At 39.0% G+C, this 21,736-nt stretch overlaps 1 protein-coding gene across 1 annotated transcript; it reads left to right on the top strand.

The window, feature by feature from the left end:
• Positions 1 to 922: 922 nt before the first annotated feature.
• Positions 923 to 6,141, top strand: irx4a (iroquois homeobox 4a). Its single transcript, XM_060869347.1, has 5 exons — positions 923 to 1,030; positions 2,189 to 2,458; positions 3,270 to 3,376; positions 3,995 to 4,302; positions 5,519 to 6,141. Exons 1-5 carry the CDS (start codon positions 923 to 925, stop codon positions 6,139 to 6,141), a joined length of 1,416 nt encoding a protein of 471 aa, XP_060725330.1.
• Positions 6,142 to 21,736: the final 15,595 nt, after the last annotated feature.

The raw sequence follows: 21,736 nt of genomic DNA, 5'->3' as shown, positions 1-21,736 counted from the left end.
TAGCCTATATGTGTTGTAATATATAAAAAATCACATTGGATTGATTAGATAGATAGATAGATAGATAGATAGATAGATAGATAGATAGATAGATAGATAGATAGATAGATAGATAAATTTATTTTTGTGGCTCCTGCATAAAACGCGTGAAAACGCATCAAATGCGGTACTTGAGCATCATATCATCGTTCATTCTCATACTGCAGAATATTTCCAGACTTTTCTCTAATCCTCTAATTAATTCCTTTACTTTCTAATTTCGCCAGAGATATTATTGGTGCCAGGTACAATTAATATTTGAGAGGAGAAAAAAAATGATAAGCGCAATTACAAGCGGCCGACATTTAACATTTCACTCCTCCTCTCTCTCTCTCTCTCTCTCTCTCTCTCTCTCTCTCTCTCTCTCTCTCTCTCTCTCTGTTTTTTTTTATCTTCAGGAAGAAATTGCATATTAAAGTTACAGTCTGTTCCTTTTTTTTTTGAGCGCCCCTTTTTTGCTTCTGACGTCAGAGTCCGCTGGCGTTTAAAACAAACCCGCAGCAAGCTTGACGTGTTTTATGCTACTGTTTATTATTATTGTTATTATTATTATTATTAGTAGTAGTAGTCATTTTATTACATAGATAAACACACACACACAAGGCAAAAAAAAACCCAAAAAGCAGAAATAATGTAATGTAATTCTGGCACGCGCTCATTAATAACGGTGGAACGGAATGATTTTTAATTGGTGCTAATTATGACTTGATTAGCATGGGGCAGATTTTTTAGTTGTTGCTAACTGTTGTGCTTTCTACGTGGGGAAAAAAAAAGAACTAAAAGAACTAAAGAAGAGGAGGAAGTCAATGCAACATGCTGTCGCTCTTCTTCTTCCTCTTCTTCTTCTTCTTCGCCCTATAAGCGTCCAGTGGTCCACTAGCGCATGCATGCTGGTGCAGAGCTGCACCGCTCTCCACTCATTCCTGCATCCAGGGGATCATCTGCGATGTCCTATCCACAGCTCGGATATCCCTACTCTTCTGCTCCACAGGTAAGAACCTATATACACACACACGTGCGACTTTCCGATTCATGCCAGATTTTTGGCGTAAACACGCGCGCGCGATCTATGTATATCTCTCATACTGATATTGATAAATTGTTCAGACGCACGCGTGTTGTGTGTGTGCGTGTTGCGTGTGTGCACACGTGCCTGGAGTAACCGGTTATCCCCGACACGCGCGTGCTTATCTGCACTGGATGAACTGTTGTGTGTTTGGGTTTTTTTTTTTGGCATGGCTCCATCATCCTGTGTCTTTTGAAAGAACACAGTGTTTTTGGAACGCTGACCAAAAACAACAACAACGGCAACGACATAATGTGATTTTGTGTTTGTTTTGTGGTTCGATGTCACTCTGGACCTTTTTAATTCAAACTCGGCAAAGAACAAAACAGGAAAAAAGGTCCCGCAGGGAAACTAGAGGGACTTTCCTGGGTTTTGAGAATAACAGAAATTATTTAGCTTCTCTCTCTGTCTCTCTCTTGTTTCGGTATCTTAAATAGAATTGATAAATACAGAAAAGTTTTCTGGAAGATTGCTTCCAGCAGTTGTGTGTGTATGTGTGTGTGTGTGTTGTGTGTATGTGTGTGTGTTTTCTTAAATCCAGAATATTTTCTAAAGCTAACTTTCAATAGTAAAACATCTTCCAAAAAATTATGTGCCATTAAATACCGTTTTTATTCTATACCATTTAATACTAAAACTCTGGTTATTTTATTTGGATATGGAAATATTTCTCACATCATGTATTTTGCATGAAGATTTCTGAAAAGCTTAAAAACATAAGAGTAAGTAAATTGCATCAACCATGGACAGTGCAAAATAATGCTAAGAAAAATAAAGCTGTTTTGGATTTGTTTGTTTTTCGTTTTATTTTTTATTTTTTTAATGTTTTTTAAAGCTCCACGGGATTGCCTTTTTTTGGAATTAATTAGGTGAATTGTTTCTACGCAAATGTTTCCTAAATCCTGGTTGGAATTTGAATTAAAATATTACAACTTCAGAAATTAGGAAAAGATGTAAGAACTTTAGCTGGAGGTGTTTTTAAGGGACGTCCTTGGCCTTTGACATTCTGACTGTCTGTCTGAGTAATGATGATGATGAGGATTATGATGATGATGATGATGATGATTTCTGTCCTTTCTTCAGTTCCTTATGCCCACCAACTCTCTGACGTCGTGCTGTGAGTCGCGTGCGCGCTCCGTGTCCGAGTCTGGCTCGTGCGCACCGGCCCCGCCGCCTCCTCCTCCTCCTCCTCCTCCACCACCCCAGGCTCCGGTTTACTGCCCCGTGTACGAGAGCAGGCTGTTGGCCACCGCGCGCCACGAGCTCGGCGTCTACAGCAACCCGTACGCCGGTGGACAGGGCTACGGAAATTACGTCACTTACGGCACCGAGGCCTCAGCGTTTTACTCTCTGGTGAAGGGGAGGGGGGGTTGTTTCAGTTCTTTTTTCGCTCATCATTTGTTATTTCTGTGAACTCGTCATCGTTCCACATCGATCTTGTGACGTCACACAAGCAAATTAAAAATGACACGCAGCTTTATTTTCCATCCAGATTCTACAAATATGTTGTTGATTTTTTTAATGCGTAAATCATAAGAACTTTGCTATGACTGCACAAAGTCTGTGTGTTTAAGTATAAAGATTTTTCCTCCCGCTGAACTGATACAGATGAGAGTAATCATTTAAATACTGTATATTATGTAACAGAATAAAATACGTATAAACAAATATATATTTTATCAGTCAGATTCCAGCAGACTCACTGCTCAAGGTGTCTCATCTCTCTGTGCTCACACTGTACATCAAAAACAACTGAATTAAGTGTAGAACTGACTTTTAAAAGGATCTAAAAATATTTGTTTTCAATACATTTTGTCAGTTGTTTCTTGTTTCAGGAGATCTCAGCGTTCCCAACAACACACCTCACTCGCATCAGACCACACACTCGTTTAATAGCTCAAAGACACTCACTCCTAGACAAGAATAGTATGTAGAATAGAGTTTAGAGGAGAGAGTATTTAGAATAGAGTATAGAACGAGGTCTGTTTCTATTAAATTGGCAATTAAAGTTATTTTCAAAGTGAGTCAGAAACATTTCTGCATCGAAAAAAGGAATATCTAGTGATAATAAAATAAGAGCAGAAATATTCTTTAGATTTATTTTTAAAAATCTATTTTGTGTGTGTGTGTGTGTGTGTGTGTGTGTGTGTGTGTGTGATCACAGGGTGCCTTCGACGCTAAAGACAGTGCGGCTTCAGCGAGCATCACCCAGGCTGCAGCTGCTGCTTACTACCCCTACGATCCCACTTTGGGGCAGTACCAATACGACAGGTGTTGAATATTTACCCCTTTCCTCTTCATTAGCGCTTTGCTAACTCTGCTAACATTGCTAACACTCTAATCAAACATCATCAGAACCCTTGTTGCGTATCGATCAGATAATTAGCCGCATATCAGATTTCCAACAGCGATTAGCCGGTCGTGACATTTCAGAGACGCTAATCGCTTTGCATGCTGGAAAGTTAGCTGAGGAACGTCTAGAAGTCAACGATTAAAGACTGAATCTGTGGGAAAGGAAATGTTCTGTGAGGTCAGAAAAAAAAGTGCGTTTGTACATTTACACACCGAGAGAAAGTTGAGCTAGACACTGGCGAGGTTGTTAGGGACATGAGTATGGTTTGTTTAGAAATGCCATCGGTCTCAAAAGCTCTCTGCGCTCAATAAAACAATTTTTACACTCACTTTATCTTCATTTCGAAGCCTAAACGCCGTCCCAGAGCTTTTAACCCACATAAAAGAACGGGCACGACTGGAGAAAACAGCAGGCCATGTTTATTTTATGCTGTTCCCCCGAGGGCCTTTTTTAAAACATGAATTGCATTGAGAGGTAAACATACATGAATGAATAAATGAATAAATAAATAACGCAGCATTTCCTGTGTTTTTTAGATATGGCTCGATGGATGGAGGCACAAGGAGGAAGAACGCCACGCGTGAGACCACCAGCACCCTGAAGGCCTGGCTACAGGAGCACCGCAAGAATCCGTATCCCACTAAGGGCGAGAAGATCATGCTGGCCATCATCACCAAGATGACGCTCACGCAGGTGTCCACGTGGTTCGCAAACGCCAGACGGAGACTCAAGAAGGAGAACAAGATGACGTGGGCACCGAGGAACAAGGGCTCGGACGAGAAGAGGTGCGATGACGACGATGGCTCACAGGAGGAGCAGATCAAAAGCGACACCAACGATGACGGTTAGCTTTCTGCCTTCTCGTCTAACTTGACAATAACAAGAAAATGCTTTATTTGGGAAACAAGCTACGAGCTGAAATTTAGCAAGCTTCAAATATTTTACATTTCCAGGGTTAGCGTTCAAAAGTGTTCTTGTTATTGCAGCTTTTAGCTTTTAGAAATTTGAGTCAGTAACAGATGCTTATAATTAATTATCTTTAATTGTTCCATTTCGGCGCTAAGCTGTACAGGATATGTATAAATAGCTAATCCATTTAGCATCATTTTATTTTTAAAAAAATAGTTGATTTGTAAATCAGTTTGTTTTCTGTAACGTTGCAGATTTCAGATTCTGTGTTTTTTTGTTTTTGTTGGTTTGTTTGATTTACAAACCACACTTTTAACAAAAGTTTGGTTTAGAACGTAAACTCTGATCATAAACATAAAGTTTGTGTAAAGTTTAAAATTGTCTGTATTTTATATCTGCATTTAATATGGCTTCCATTTGGTTTACTTCATTCCAATATGGCTGCTTGGTTTACTTTTCTTCACATGACTTTCTGCATGAATGACAGTAAACAATGTGCGTGAAGCTGTTATCGTACATTTTTCAACTTTTAATCAGTAATCTTCTCCTACGACAGCAGAAAATTGAGTCTTTTGTTTTTCTTGTACAGTTGTAATTTGTTGACTGTGGAATAAAACCACTTTTTATCCAGTTAGAATTATGTTTTGCATTACGTTATTTGCGTTCTCAAAGCCTGAAACTGTCATCCGTCTCGCCATGCTCTCTCTTTACCTCAGAAAGTTTTCGGTCAGTGTAACATTGGCATATTACATATTCATAAATATCATACGATAAACGTAAACATCGGTTCAATATAATATCGACACCTAGCTACAAGCTAGCTGTCTTAACAAGGAGTACTTTTTAGTGTCGACAACTCTTGCGAGGTTCCTAAGTTCTAGTGTGTCTAATTTGTGATGAGAAAATGAGAGGTTTTACAGAAGTCTTGTCCTAGACCGCTATTTCTAAGAAAGTTGTGTTCATTTGCAGTTAATTGCGATAAATTGTTACACAGCTGTTTAATGTGTTGTGACGTAAAACTCTAAGCTGTTTTAGTATTTTGGCATGGAAAAAAGAAAGCTTGTGGACCTTCGGGATATTTTTAAGGAAGAAAATGATATGTCTTCACCAACTTTGTGATGCGATCGTTATATTTGTTATTCTCTTATCAGAGAGCCGAAGTCGAGACGATAAGGAGCTACAGCTGAGCGACCTGGACGACTTCGACGCCATCGAGTCGGAAAGCTCCGAGTGCGACATGAAGCATCAGTACCACGTAAACACCCACATGAGCTCGCTACCTGAGCACCTCAAGGAGACCTCCCTGAAGTTACCTTCGCTTGAAGGAGATGCTCTAAAGTTACCGTCAATTCGAACCTCATTGGAAAGAGACGGTGATTTGCCCAAAAGCTGCCTGAAAATTTCTAGCCGAGACTGTGAGCACAATCCCACTGGAAATACCAAACTCTGTTTCCAGCAGGACCACCAAACTCTCGACAGCAAGCCGCGGATTTGGTCATTGGCCCAAACTGCCACCTCGCTGAATCCCACCGAATTTTCTTCCTGCATGCTTCGATGTCACCCAGCGATAACTGGCTCATCCCCGCCACCCGGAAAAGCCCCAGAGAAGCAACAGGACTCTCCAGTCACCACCTTGAGACACTGGGTGGACGGCGTTTTCCACGATCCTTTATTCAAACACAGCACTTTGGACCAAGCACACAACAGCAACATGGCCATTTCCTGGGGCACAACCAAAGGCTCGATCCTGGAGAGCGGAGCTCAACGTGATTGAACCCGCTCACGTGACTTTGAAAGAAAAAAAAAGACGTGAATATAAAATCCACTACCATTTGTAGAGAAATCTGTGTGGAATACACTGCTGAGACAGTTTCTGTGACGGGTTTGAATGAAAGGCGTCGGACATTTTTAAGGTCCATATTTGCTCTGTCGTGTCAGACTTTTTTTTTAAACAATTTTGCTCGACTGATTATGTGGAATTGTACGTATTAACCGTTCTATCGACACCTCGATTCAAAGTTCCCAAGATGGGTTTTGTTTACTCTATTTATTATATTATATATTAGGCATGTGCCAAGATTTAAAATAAAACATATATACTTAAATAAGTAAATTAAAAAAAACATGTCAAATTATTTAAATGTTTTAGTGATATTTTCACGCTACCTAAATCACACTAGCTAATATTAACAGCTACATTTCTGTTTTTCACATTAGCAAATGTTTGTATTTTCTAAACTATAAAAGGAACAACATATTAAAATGATTACATGTACAAAAATTCAATCTAATTTCAATCAATTTTAATGCAAATATCAAACGTTTACTAGAACTAATTAAGATAATCAGATGGATTATTGGCACATGTCTTCTATATAAACACATAAACAGATCTGTTTTGGGAAGTAATATAAATATCTATAAATATAGTCTTATATATGTTCAATGCACATTGTAATTCTGTAAATATACAACAGAAAGTTTACATTTTGGTTACAAAAAAAAGACGTTTACAGTTGCATTAGTTTTTTTTTTTTTTTTTTATCTTCTTCAGCATGCATCCGTTTGGTCGTCTTTATCCAAACTTTTTTTGAAAATCTCATTAATGATGTCACTGTTGGAAAATGAAAAGTAAAAAAAAAAACTTGCACCAAAAAAGAATAAATCACAAGTTACTTTCCATTTGTTTAAGGATTGTTCTAATCTGTTCACTGTAATAAATAGTCGATTTCGGATTTGCGTCTACATGTGCAGTGTATTCTAGTGAGTTTTCTGGTGTTCGGAAAAAAATCTTATTTTGAAATAGGATTTTTTTTTGTTTTGTTTCCAAATAATGAAATTGTGTTTGTTATCATCGTTAAATGCTAGAGGCTTAGATTGCTTTCATGCTATCTGTTTCTTTTTCTTTGTCTTTGTTCTCAAGTTTCTTTCTTACATTTTGTACACAATATGAAAAAATGCTTCTAAATATATATATACTTCCAAATTTGAAAATACAATAGTATAGTAAAAAAAAAGTGATGACAGGCATTTTATTAAAGTCCTGACCAATCAGATTGCGAGTTGTTGCGGCAGCTTGTGAAAAATGAGACATTAGTCTGATACTTTATCAACAGTACTTTAAATTTGATGCAAATAAAAATAACAGCTTGAGTATTTTTGTGAATTTTACACAATTTAAGATTAGCTCCCACACAAGCATCACAAATTCTCTCTAGTTTCTGCCTTCAAAGCTCCAGCGAAGACAAACAACCTCCTCATGACTTCCTCATGACCTCCTCAAGATCTTCCACCAGACTTTACTCAAGCTTTATTACTGACAAGAAAACTCTAATCATGAGCGCGAAAGCTACGCTAGCTATTCAACCGATTTCTAGCTAAGAGTGTTGTCATGGCTGCATGAGCCACAACAGCACAAATGATGCAGCTTTGTTCAGAAAACTATCCTAACAAAACAAAAAGAAAACAAGTGTGACAGAAGCCTTCGGGTATTAACCCAAAGCTAAGTCAGCTAGCAAAAGTTACCACAGGAAATTAAATAAACAAAACCTCTTGATAAAAAGCAAACCAGATGAAATTTTTTCCCCTTTTTTTCAGATTCGTTTTATTTCCTGTAGAGCCTTATGTTCTTCAATATTGGAAACAACAAAGAATTTGAGAAGTATAGCATTTTGGCTTGCATTGATTAACGTTTCATATTTTAGTGCTGTGTGTTAATTCAACACAGTGAACTTCAGACGCCCCACTGTGAGCTTTACAAAAGCAGTCAATCACGGTGCTGTGTGTGTGTGTGTTGAAGAGACGATGAGGACGAGCCTCATTAACCCGCCCCATAACCGCGGGGTAATTGGGACGCATCCCGTCATCTCTCCTATCGATTGCTCGCCTTCTCCTGATAATATTATCGAAGCATCAAATCCTCCTCGCTGTCAAAGTCAAAGGGCCCTCGTTTTCCCCATCAACCCCTTAATATACTGCCTACAGTGATCATGCCCAGTGTTTTTTCTTGTCTTAGCTGACAGTAAACCCTTCATTTCTAGGGGCTTCACTGGGCCACGTCGTGAACTGAAAAGGGCAAGAGGAGGGGAATTAGTTCTTTCAAGATAAAAAGGGCAGAAAAGGCAGTGCAGGACTTGACAGCGATGGGAAAAGTGTGCTTCCCCGGGGAACAGGTCTGCCGAGAGACGCGGGTGTAATGAATTTTAATGCCAAAAAGCCCCAAAACGATTGAGACCTTCTCACGCGTGATCCCTGTGGACAAAGGATATGTCCTGTTTGATAGAAAAGATACTCATTGGTTAAACATTGTAGATCAGTTCGAGATTAAATCGTTTAAATCGTCCGGGGAAAAGCTATCTTTTACTTTTAGCGCTTAAAAAAATAAATAAAACAATACAGAAAATACTGTAATACTCACTGCAGAGCTCTTGAAATCGGAGCTTTGGATCGTTATTTCAGTCTGGAGCTCTGATTACCTCAGAGATGTTCACACTAAAGTGCAGAAAATTCGTGGATCTGGTGAAATAATTCTAAAAAAACGAGTGCAAATTTGCTGAAAGTGCATAATAGAAAACGTTTCATTTTCTGAGCCATTTAATAGAAAACAAATCCACAGTAGGGTGGTGTGATAAAGCAGAGTTACTGTTACTACCCTGAACTCACTTTATATCACCTGAATTCACTTTATTCCTCTGATACTGCAACAATTTGACAACAATCCACATTTTATCAACAAGTTTATAAAACAAAAAATAAAACGTAGCTTACGTGTTTCCAGAAGAAAAAAAACACAACCCCATCCAACACGAAGATGTTGGAGAACTTAAATTCTTTAATCACCAGGGACTCTAAATTTCTTAGAAAATGTCACCATGACAACAATTTTTTTAATTCATTCACCCAGACTGCCAATCGGAAATGTATTAGAACCAGCACATTGATAAACAGATAAACCTGTTAGAGTTAAAAGAAAAAAGAAATGCATTGAACAAGATTGACACATATGATAAGAATTTCAAATAAAAGCCTAGTCGTGAAATTTACTGAGGTTAATATGAAAAATGTTTCATTAGCTAATATAGCTAGCTGACTAACTTTATTAAACATATATTATAACAATAAATATTCTCATTTATTTGGTGTCTGTATTATACTCAGTAAAAATTTAACAGATTTCTACTAATTCAAATGCTTCCTTTTTTTGTCATACTAATTTGCACACTATAACTGAAATCATTTGTTTTGACTTTGCCCACTATTTCATACTTTTACCTGATTTCAGAGGTCCCTCGAAGACCTTGTGAGGAGAACAGCTGGCATTTTTTTCAGCAGGTTTTTCATTCATTCATTCATTTTCTACCGCTTATCCGAACTACCTCGGGTCACGGGGAGCCTGTGCCTATCTCAGGCGTCATCGGGCATCAAGGCAGGAAACACCCTGGACGGAGTGCCAACCCATCTCAGGGCACACACACACTCTCATTCACTCACGCACACACACACTACGGACAATTTTCCAGAGATCAACCTACCATGCATGTCTTAGGACCGGGGGAGGAAACCGGAGTACCCGGAGGAAACCCCCGAGGCACGGGGAGAACGTGCAAACTCCACACACACACAAGGCGACGGCGGGAATCGAACCCCCAACCCTGGAGGTGTGAGGCGAACGTGCTAACCACTAAGCCACCATGCCCCCCTCAGAAGGTTTTATTAAAAAAAAAAAAAAATTAAAAATATTCTGTTAAGGTGTTTATAATATAGTTTGGGTAAACATGAATCAACTTTGTATTGTTTAAATCGTGGCGAAAAGGGACTCTTGGTCCCCATAAAGCAAGGATACGTGTGTGTGTGTGTGTGTGTGTGTGTGTGTGTGTGTTAGAGAGATGGGCTCCTTTTTTTCCCCCTGTCTGACTAAATCATTCAGCCGTGGCAAATTCAAACACGCGGATGCGAAATTAACAGCGCCGCTTTTTACACAGAGAGCAAATAAAAGTGTAATCAGCGGTGCGTTACTTTTCATTAAGCCGCTCTGACAGCAGCATATTCGGCCTGGACGAAAAATAAAACCCGAGAGAAAATAAAAAGCGGGTCGGCACGGGTCCACCAGATAATTCCTAAAGCTCCATTAATGACTCTTAGCCTGCAGGAAATAGGCTCTGTAGGAAAAATAACACCAAATCTAAGAGCTTTATCGACCTGAGGGTTTCTTTTTTATCATTATTATTATTTCTTTTCTCTTGAACGCCGGCGAACAAGAAAGATTTCTTTGAAAAATGAGTAAAGCAATAAGTGGTATTATATGCCTGAAAAATATATTTATATTATTAATTTATCTAGAGGAATGTATATGACAAAATCTATAAAATGCCTCATTGTCTATAAAAAAAAAAAGAAATAAAATGAACAGATTTCCATTTAAAACGAACACCGTGTATGTCATATAATGCTCCAGTGTTTATTATTAGCTGAAAAAAAAAAACGCTGTTAAATACTGATCTTTCTTAAAGGTATCAGTAAAACACCATAAAAATGATGATGTGGAACACGTGTCTTCATATTTAAAGCTATAGAAATAAATTCTACTGAAAATTTTACTGAATATATGTGAAATATAGATGTTTAAGCAGAGAAACTGTCTAAAACACTGAAACTTTGTTTTGCCTTCAAGTGAAAAAGATGAATTAAAAAGTTGAAATTCACATTTTATTTGCCACATGTAGGGACTGTCTGTGTCATAGAAAGTAAAATAATAAAAAATAACATTTGAATAAAATAAAAAATAGAATAAAAAAAATTATTTGAATTATTTGTAGAGGCAAAGGGAAAAATATATAGATAATATAAAAAAAATAACAGTGACTATTGTGAATAAAGTGAGATATGTTAATATTACAAAGATAATATAATTTTATATTAAACTGTAATTTATGCTAATGTGCAGTCTTATTTATTTAACATTAATTTCACACTAAATAAATAAAGCATAAAATAATACAAGTGTTAGCATTGCTGGCCACTATGTTGTATTTTATTTCTGAATTAATACTACACAAGCTTAAAATTTAATAAACAAGTAAATATTCTGTGAATATGCTTAGTGGTTAGCACGTTCGCCTCACACCTCCAGGGTCGGGGTTCGATTCCCGCCTCCACTTTGTGTGTATGGAGTTTGCATGTTCTCCCTGTGCCTCGGGGGTTTCCTCCAGGTACTCCGGTTTCCTCCCCCTGTCCAAAGACATGCATGGTAGGTTGATTGGCATCTCTGGAAAATTGTCCCTAGTGTGTGATTGCGTGAGTGAATGAGAGTGTGTGTGCCCTGCGATGGGTTGGCACTCCGTCCAGGGTGTATCCTGATTGATGCCCAATGACGCCTGAGATAGGCACAGGCTCCCCGTGACCCGAGGTAGTTCGGATAAGCGGTAGAAGATGAATGAATGAATGAAAGTAACTATTCTATTTTTGGTGTGTGTGTGTGTGTGTGTGTGGTCATTCTCCAACACACTGCAGCATTTCATCTGTAACTAACCTCCAAGTGAGAAACGATGGCTAAGCAATTTCTTCCATCACTGTTACTGATGATGACATCACAACACGTGCTCTTTGATTAATATGCACATCATAAGCTTAGCCATTTACTTTAGTGAGTTAGTAGCTAGTCAGGTAGGTAGTTGGCGAGTTTTGTTTGTACGTACGGAAGCGATAAATGCTACATGCACTAAAATGATATGTGGTTAACTAGCTACCGACCTTTACAGAGTTAGTGAATCAGTGGCTAGTCAGTCAGTTAGTAGGTTTTGTTTTCTAAAAGTAAACAAATTAATGAAACCTGTACAAGAATGTTGTGTGGTTACAGTAGCTTGTTAGCATAGATATTTAACAAATTATTTAGTGATTTACAAACCAGTCAGGACATTTGTTAGCCACTGTTGTTTGTTTGTCACTAAGCAAGTAAACAGATCAGTCACATGGATGGTGAAAATATCTTAAAAACTTTGTGATATCATAAACCTATGAACCGTTATCATGATATAAACCTTTAATATTGATGCACACCTTCCACACACAGCGATATCTGCTGCTGTTAAAATAATTCCCCCTGTGACATTTTCAGTAGGTCAGAATGTAAATAAGTTGCTAACATGCTAATGCATCTATATGAAACCCAGAGTGTGACCCTGTTCCCTTCAGTATCACAACACTTTCAATAACACATATATACATAAGAGCAAAGTAAATGATGTGTTTATGTCGAGGCGCCACCACAGCGTCGGTCGATAATAATAATCACAAAGCAAATGACATGCAAAAAGCCACTCGTGTTCCGGCGACGGCTGCAAAATTGCATTTAAATGCCATTAAAGTTCAACGGATCTGCAAGTGTAATGCAAAGCAGCGAGGTCAGTGTGACATCATCAGCCTGCTCCAGAAAAAAAGAGGGGGAGATACGACATACAAAAGAGTGCACTTCAAACACACTATAAAGTGCCCTAAGATCATGGTAGGGTGTCAAAAAGCTTGAGATGTCAGCATCAAGCTAAAAATGGGTCAGAAGTGAATGTGAGAGAAATGAGACAGAGCCACATTTCACCCTTCTGAGTGTTCAAATAATTCACTCGCTTAGAAAAGGGGGCGTGTCCACAGTAACTGTTCAGTGGAGAAGACATTGTCGGTGCAGATATACATTATAATGAAGTAGTGTGGCCTGTGTGTCTCAGTTTACAGTGAAGAAGGTGTGCCTGTTGTGTGTATCATGTTTACAGTCAAGGAGGTGTGGCCTGTGTATGTATCTGTTACAGTGAAGGAGGTGTGGCCTGTGTATGCATCTGTTAAAGTGGAAGAGAGGAGGCCTGTGTATGTATCTATCTATCACTGTGGAGGAGGTGTGTCCTGTGTATGTATCTGTTACAGTAAAGGAGGTGTGGCCTGTGTATGTATCTGTTACAGTGAAGGAGGTGTGGCCTGTGTATGCATCTGTTAAAGTGGAAGAGAGGAGGCCTGTGTATGTATCTATCTATCACTGTGGAGGAGGTGTGTCCTGTGTATTTATCTGTTACAGTGGAGGAGGTGTGTCCTGTGTATGTATCTGTTACAGTAAAGGAGGTGTGTCCTGTGTATGTGTCTGTTACAGTGAAAAAGGTGTGGCCTGTGTATGCATCTGTTAAAGTGGAAGAGATGTGGCCTGCGTATGTATCTATCTATCACTGTGGAGGAGGTGTGTCCTGTGTATGTATCTGTTACAGTGGAGGAGGTGTGGCCTGTGTATGTATCTGTTACAGTGAAAAAGGTGTGGCCTGTGTATGCATCTGTTAAAGTGGAAGAGATGTGGCCTGCGTGTGTATCTATCTATCACTGTGGAGGAGGTGTGTCCTGTGTATGTATCTGTTACAGTGGAGGAGGTGTGTCCTGTGTATGTATCTGTTACAGTAAAGGAGGTGTGGCCTGTGTATGTATCTGTTTCAGTGAAAGAGGTGTGGCCTGTGTATGCATCTGTTAAAGTGGAAGAGATGTGGCCTGCATATGTATCTATCTATCACTGTGGAGGAGGTGTGTCCTGTGTATGTATCTGTTACAGTGGAGGAGGTGTGTCCTGTGCATGTATCTGTTACAGTAAAGGAGGTGTGGCCTGTGTATGTATCTGTTACAGTGAAAGAGGTGTGGCCTGTGTATGCATCTGTTAAAGTGGAAGAGATGTGGCCTGCGTATGTATCTATCTATCACTGTGGAGGAGGTGTGTACTGTGTATGTACCTGTTACAGTGGAGGAGGTGTGGCCTGTGTATGTATCTGTTACAGTGAAGGAGGTGTGGCCTGTGTATGCAGCTGTTACAGTGGAGGAGGTGTGGCCTGTGTATGTATCTGTTACTGTGGAGGAGGTGTGGACTGTGTATGTGTCTGTTACAGTGAAGGAGACCAGTATCAATAATTACACCAAGGTCTTGTACTGCTGCACATGATGTAATAAAATGACTATCCAGTGTTACTCTGTAATCAGAAAGCTTACTTCTGGCTGCCTGTGGACCTAGTAAAAGCACTTCTGTCTTGTCAGAGTTAAGCAGGAGGACGTTAGTAAGCATCCACTGTCTAATGTCGGATCTTCAATCTTATTAAGCTGGTGACTCACATCTGACTTTGCTGAAACATATAGCTGCGTGTCAACAGCATAACAGTGGAATCCAATACCATGATTACGAATGATTGCTCCTAGGGGCAGCATATATAGGGAGAAAAGCAATGGGCCTAAAACAGAACCTTGCAGAGGTCTCTAGTAGGTCTCTAATCGGCCTATGATGAAAGCAAGTGACTCGGTTGAGACCTGTTGAGCAGTGCTACGGGTTCAAAGGGAGCGTGGTCCAGTGTAATTATGTTCTTTGTGGTAAGCAGATGCTGCTCTGCCTTTGGCCTTATAGCCAAGTGTCAGTGTTTTAAATTATGCTCAAGTAGCTACATAGAATCCAGCAGAGGCTGCAAAGCAATCCATTAGCATATGGGAACTGGTGTGGGAAACCTAAAAACAAGTCATGGAGCTGCATTCTGGAACAGTTGCAGGGGTCAAATATGCCCCTTTTCCACCAAAAAGAACCGGGTGCTGGTTCAGAGCTAGTGCTGGTGCTGGTTCAAAGTTGGTTCCACTGGCGAACCTTCTAAGCACCTGTTTGCCTTTCCACCGGCTAGAGAGCCATCACAGAGCCAAGTCTGACGACACTGTATACGTGTCACGTGTCCCAGCAACTTTAGCGCAACAGCGGCAAACACAAACACATCAACAACGGCGTATGTTGCTTTATTGTTAATGCTCATGGCTTTGTGAACCTACATTGGCATCCAAACGCGGCAAATCCAACGTGTACGTGCAGCTCCATGTAATCTGTATAAACGGAGGTTGTTATCAAGAAAGTACATAACGTTATTTTATCATTAACACAGAAAAGAGTTAGCCTTAGCATGTAGCTAATTACTATCATGTGTGCTGATAATGTATCATATTGCGGTAAAGTAAAAGTGTATTAAACATTATTATACATAAGGTATATTATCAAATGCGCTAACAGTAGCCCCGCCCACAGCTCCTGACACAAGCGGTTCTTAAGTCTAGACCAGCAACGTTTTGGTGCTACTTAAGAACCACTTTTCCTGGTTCAGAGCCAGTGCTTTGGCTGTTAAAAAAGAAAGAACTGGTTCTAAATTAGGCTCTGGCTCCGAACCAGCACCCAAACTGCCTCGGTGGAAAAGGGGCAATAGTGTGTGCAGGTAGTTAGTCCATGGTTAACCCAGGGCTGCTTGTAGTGACGGATGGTTAGATCTCACAATGGTCCAGGTGAGATCAAAAGATTCTGACATAGGGATGCATTACCTTGATCATCAGAGGCTGCTGATGAGCTGCCATCTATGATGAGATGTCTGCTAGATATGCTGAGATCTGAGCAGAAACACAAGTGACTGACGTTGAGAAGGTGTAGATAAGTTGAGCATCAATCTGTTAGCTGTGGTTTGAAAACCCATGTCAGGATATGATCATCTCACAGATCAGGTACTGTATAGACAGATGAACCAAGCACTGAGCCTTGTGGGACACCAGTGGAGAGAGACTGCATGGAGCAAATGTGGATCCTTTTCATATAACCTGATTTAAGGTGCCTACGTCCCTACAAGCAAACTATCGTCCAGGGAAAAAGGTGTGTCCTTACAACATATTAATTACATTGAAGGAGGTTCAGCTTCTTCGTATATCATTTACATTGGAGGTGTGTCCACTGGTCTGTCAGTTCATAAAGGAGATGTGGCCTCTGTGTTTGTCCACTACTGTAAGTGCAGTAGGCCTATGTCAGTTACAGTCATGGCATTGTGGCCTCTCTGCATACCAGAGTGAAGTAGGCATGACCTCTTTGTCTATTCAGTGAAGTACAGTAGGTGTGGCCCATGAGACTGTCTGTTAATTGAAGTAGGTGTGGCCTCAGTAACTGTCAAGTGAAGTCAGTATGGCCTCAGTGACTGTCTGATAAGCAGATGTGGCCCCACTGTCTGTTAATTGAAGTAGCCTGTCAAGTAAGGTCATACAGTAGGTGTGGCTTCTATGTCTGTCAAATAAAGTAGGTGTGGCTTCAGTGTCTGTCTGTTAAGTAGATGTTGCCTCTGTGTCAGTCAGTCTCAGCAAAGTAGGTGTGGCCTCAGTGTCTGTTAGACATAGCATGATTTCTCTACCTGTAATTAAGAGAAGAAATATGGCTTCTGTGAATGTTCACTGAAGTGTCCATGGCCTCGAAAGAGTACTTTAAATACATCTTGTAAACATCAGAGTATCGAACATGCATCAACATGGAGAGAATGAAGAACATTGAGTACAGTAAGAACACTGATATGATTGAGAACAGGACATTGAGTTTCTTAAGAACATTGAGAACATTGAAAACAATGAGAAGACTGAAATGATGATTATATCTTTCAAACTCACATCTCTAACACAAACACAATTTTCCACTTTGAATGGTGTCAGATGTGTGTCAGGCATATCAAAGCAAATTAACATGAACAGGGCCTGTCACAGGGGTGTCGACTTTATGAGCACACACACACACTAATCCACAGCAGAACCTATGCCTCTTTACACACACCCAACCTTCCCCATCTTGCCCTCACTATTCTCCAGAACATGCAATCAGCGCCCGAGCGAAAGGTCACATTTGCAACGCAGGTGACTGTACAGGAGGAAAAACGCAGGTAATTGGCTCTAATACCTTTCGGCATGATACTGTGATGGATGTGAAGCATTTTTGGAGGGCAATTAAACATTTCCGAGGTCTGAGAAAGTCGGCACATGCTGACCTGACAGCTTCCACCTTATTATCTGATCTGCAGGAGGAAAAAAAAGCCCACTTTTCAAAACGCTTTTCATCAAAGTCTAGCTTGTTTGGCTCTTTCTTCAGGATTTTCCTGTTCACAGAGATGAGATGCTAATTAAAGCAAGTCACTGTTTCCTTCACGAGTGTGGATATCTCATGCTGGCTCATTCAATGTCAAACCCACAACGCAGTATGATAAGCTATTTCTAAATCCTCAATACAAGCGCTCCCATATAGCTAAAGTTTTCTTCACATTTCCAAATCTTTTGTTTGGGCCTTCAGTAAACATTTGAACCTGCTAAAGTATAAAGTTATTTTGAAGTGTTTCCAAAAATTAGACAAAATGTCCAGTTTTCAGTTCAATGTAATTCAATTCAAGTTTATTTTTATAGCGCTTTTTACAATTGACAAAAATTGTCTCAAAGCAGCTTTACAGAACATAAACACACAAACATATACAGAACAAACATATAAAGAATAATAGAAAGATTAATAGAATCCAAAATTCAAGATTAATATTAGATATATTTAGTTCACAATGTGTATGTATTTATCCAGAATGAGCAAGTCTGAGGTGACAACCACCTAGTAACGCATTACAATAGTCCAGTCTAGAGGTCATGAATGCATGAACTAGCTTCTCAGCATCAGATACAGACAGGATGTTTCTCAGCTTGGCAATATTTCTAAGGTAGAAGAAGGCTGTTTTTGTGGTATGGGGGATATGATTTTCAAAAGACAAGTTGCTGTCTAATATAACACCCAGGTCTTTCACTGTCGAGCTACTAGTAACAGTGCATCCCTCTAAATGGAAGTTGAATTGTGAGAGTTTCTGTGTACTGGTTTTTGGACAGTATTTCTTTTCTTAGTATTTCTTTCTTATCAGAGTTTAACAAAAGAAAATTACAGCTCATACAATCTTTTATCTCTCTAACGCAGTTAATTTGGACAATTTAGCTATTTCATCTGGTTTTGATGAGATGTATAACTGTGTATCGTCTGCATAAAAGTGTAAACTAATTCCATGTCTTCTAATGATGTTCCCTGATGGAAACATGTATATCGAGAAAAGCAGAGGTCCTAGGACTGATCCTTGAGGGACCCCATAATTAACTACCAATAAACTGGAGGATTCACCATTTAATTCTACAAAATGGTATCGATCAGACAGGTAGGAGCTAAACCAACTTAAAGCCTGTCCATGAATACCTCTGTGATTTTGTAAGCGATCTAGGAGAATGTTGTGATCTATAGTGTCGAATGCAGCACTAAGGTCAAGTAGAACTAATAGGGACATACAGTCTTGGTCCGAAGCTAGGAACAAGTCATTTGTAACTTTCACAAGTGCAGTTTCTGTGCTATGGTGGGGCCTGAAACCTGACTGAAACTCTTCAAAGATATTGTTCTCCTGTAAGAAGGAGCTCAGTTGAACAGACACAACCTTTTCTAGTATTTTAGACATAAACGGAAGATGTGAAATATATCTGTAATTTGATATTCATTAGGATCTAAATTCTGTTTCTAAATGAGCGGCCTAATAACTGCCAACTTGAAAGATTTAGGGACGTAACCTAAAGACAGCGAGGAGTTAATAATATTAAGAAGAGGCTTACCAGCTTTATTTAAACACTTCTTTCAGTAATTTAGTTGGATTGTGGTCTAGTGAACAAGTTGTTGGTTTAGATGTAGTCATAAGCTTATCTAACTCTTCCTGTCCTGTACTTGTAAAGCACTGTAGTTTTTAGTGTAGAGTTTTGGTGAGACTGGGTCAGTTTTCACGTCCTGTCACTTGAATGACTTAATGCTTGTGCGCATTTCCTATCTAAGCTAGCATAATATCCACACCAGATAGCTACAGATTTGAGATGAAATCACATATTTGATTGGAAAGTCAGATTAAAAAAACTTCTGGTGTAATCATCTGTGTAAATAGTGTGTGTATGTGTGTGTGTGTGTGTGTGTGTAAACAATGTTGTATGGACCATGTACTTGTTGTTGTCGTCCATCCCTCCTGCTACTAGTCAGAATATAGAATAACTTTGTTCCTGCCCACTTTGTGACACTGTTGGTTGTTTTGTCACCTGGCCACAGGAAGTCAGTTTCAGAGTCCACAAACTTGACTGTGTAGTGTGACTTAATTTTTCTACAAACGGCTAACACCCAGGGTTTGATTCCTTCATCACGGATCACGATTTCTCTTCAAAGTCACATGTAGAAATGATTTCTTCTGCTCTGAATGCCTTGATCGATCTTAACCGATATATCAGAAATCAGAAAGTGTGATTATTTTGTTTTTCTGTTTCAGCCCTTCATGTCCTCCATTGTTCCCCTTCGGTTCCTACATTAATAATAGAAGAAGCCAGCATTCTGTTCTATGCATCCCCCCCACCCTTTTTTTTCACGCTCAGTTTCACAAAAAAATGGAGCTGCAACAAGCGGCAGGTTCAGCAGCTGGCTCGGACGCCTTAAAGCCAACAATCCCCCACTCCGATACAATTTGCTTTCGGTGAATGCTATTGATCTTTTCTTCCCTCCTTTCAATTACAGGCGGTGAAGTCAAGCACACGAGTGTTTGTAGTCATTAGAGTGGCTCTTTGTTGTGTCACCGCTAGCAATTATGTCAGGCCGATGGGACTCTTTCCTGAAAACCTCCATGTGGAACCATTAGAATTACTTTGGAGAACCGGAGGCCCGGCTCAGTTCCTGCTTGGACGACTCCGCTACTGAGGACCGCACTAGTGGTTAAACAAAAAGAGAGAGAGAGAGACAGAGGAGCTTTCAAAACCTTCAGTCTTTCAGTTTGCATTAGATTTATTACCAGTAGAACCAAAAAATGTACGCTAGATGTGGACGAGTTTTATTTAACAGGATCAGGATCACTACAGAGCCTGAATTTGCATTTTTAGAAAAAAAAAATCACACTCTGCAATTTTCCATAACTAAGAATTCCTCTTTTTTATTGCTTCATGTTTGTTCATTTAAGCCATTAATGTGAACCATACAGTCCAACACCGTAAGTAATGGCACCCTTTGGAAAAATCGTTCATTCATTCATTCATTTTCTACCGCTTATCCGAACTACCTCAGGTCACGGGGAGCCTGTGCCCATCTCAGGCGTCATCGGGCATCGAATGTGCTAACCACTAAGCCACCGTGCCCCCCCGCTTCCGTACATACAAACAAAACTCGCCAACTACCTACCTGACTAGCTACTAACGCACTAAATAATAATAATAATAATAATAATAATAATAATAATAATTATTATTATTATTATTATTATCCAGACATCATCAACAGATTTATAACAGAAATGACTTTATTATCAACAGATTTTTAGAGCCAGATTATTAAACAGTAAATTAAATTCTTTCCAAAATTCTATTAGCACAGATTTATTTTGTGAACATAATACGACTGATCAAATATTTATTTTTTTTATTATTATTATTATTTTCTAAACTTTCCACTGACAAATAAAAAAAATAAAAAATAGGACCAAGTTTATTGAACTTGTTTTTGAGGTTTAAATTACATTCAGGTTTAAATTAAAATTCAGTTCAGACAAATAAATAGAACTCAATAGATATAATAATTTGTAAAAAATAATAATAATAATAATAATAATCCCTCATAGAAAGAAGCTTTGATAGAAATAAAATCAGTAAATATAAATATAAAGAAAATGACTCAGTGAGTCTTTTTCTTAGGCTCTTAGGATAGGAGAAGATTTCACACAAACTCTGGATGTCTCTGCCAGGAGGTTAAGCCTAGTCTGTAGACAACGTTTCCAACAAGATGATCATCTGAGAATGTCTAAACTGTGTGAAATTACAGTGTTATTTTAGAGACACACAGTCTCGCTCAAACACAAACAAAAAAGTAGACGCTACTTCTAAAAATTAGGAATTAATTATTTAAATTATGATAAAATGTCATGACTGAGAACAAACTCTTTGGGAAGTTTAACATAACATAACATAACATAACAGCATCCGTATCAGTGTCCACGATGCCTGTGACTTGTGTCCACAGCTCTGTTTGTTTATCCTCGCCACAGAAATGACTTTCATATTGACCCAAAAGATTTTAACGCTGGCGTCCGAGCGATTTTGCCTTTTTTTCCCCTCTCTGTTCACAATTGTGGCAGCAGTTCAGCACTGGCTGTGGCTTTAATCATCAATGTGAGCTGCTCTCACAGGAACATTTCCTTATTAGTGTTTGAAAGCATGTATTAGACAAAAAATAATGCCAGTTCTAATTGAAACTGAACTGAATTGAATTTACAGTCGGAATGAGTGGAACTCATAATCTGAATATATATACCCACAGAAGGATAAAATGTGGCCTTATTTTTATTTTGAGACTTTTATCTTAACGTTTTTAGAGAATTAATTGAATATGATGAAGTGAAGTGGTTCATAGATGGATTGAATTTTAGTATCCCTAACAGAATGACAACCAAAAGGTTAACTCTTTAGACTAGATTATAAGACTAACTTGGCATTTGTTAAAACATCAGCGTTGCCAT

Source organism: Tachysurus vachellii, chromosome 5, assembly GCF_030014155.1.
Source record: "Tachysurus vachellii isolate PV-2020 chromosome 5, HZAU_Pvac_v1, whole genome shotgun sequence".
Classification (NCBI taxonomy): Eukaryota; Metazoa; Chordata; class Actinopteri; order Siluriformes; family Bagridae; genus Tachysurus; species Tachysurus vachellii.
Note: the sequence above shows the minus strand (reverse complement) of the source record. Positions and strands in the feature narration are given on the sequence as shown.

Coding starts and splice junctions, on each gene's coding strand:
- irx4a (XM_060869347.1), top strand. CDS start 923: ATGCATGCTGGTGCAGAGCTGCACCGCTCTCCACTCATTCCTGCATCC. Junction 2,459..3,269: donor CCTCAGCGTTTTACTCTCTG/GTGAAGGGGAGG, acceptor GTGTGATCACAG/GGTGCCTTCGACGCTAAAGA. Junction 3,377..3,994: donor GGGCAGTACCAATACGACAG/GTGTTGAATATT, acceptor TGTGTTTTTTAG/ATATGGCTCGATGGATGGAG.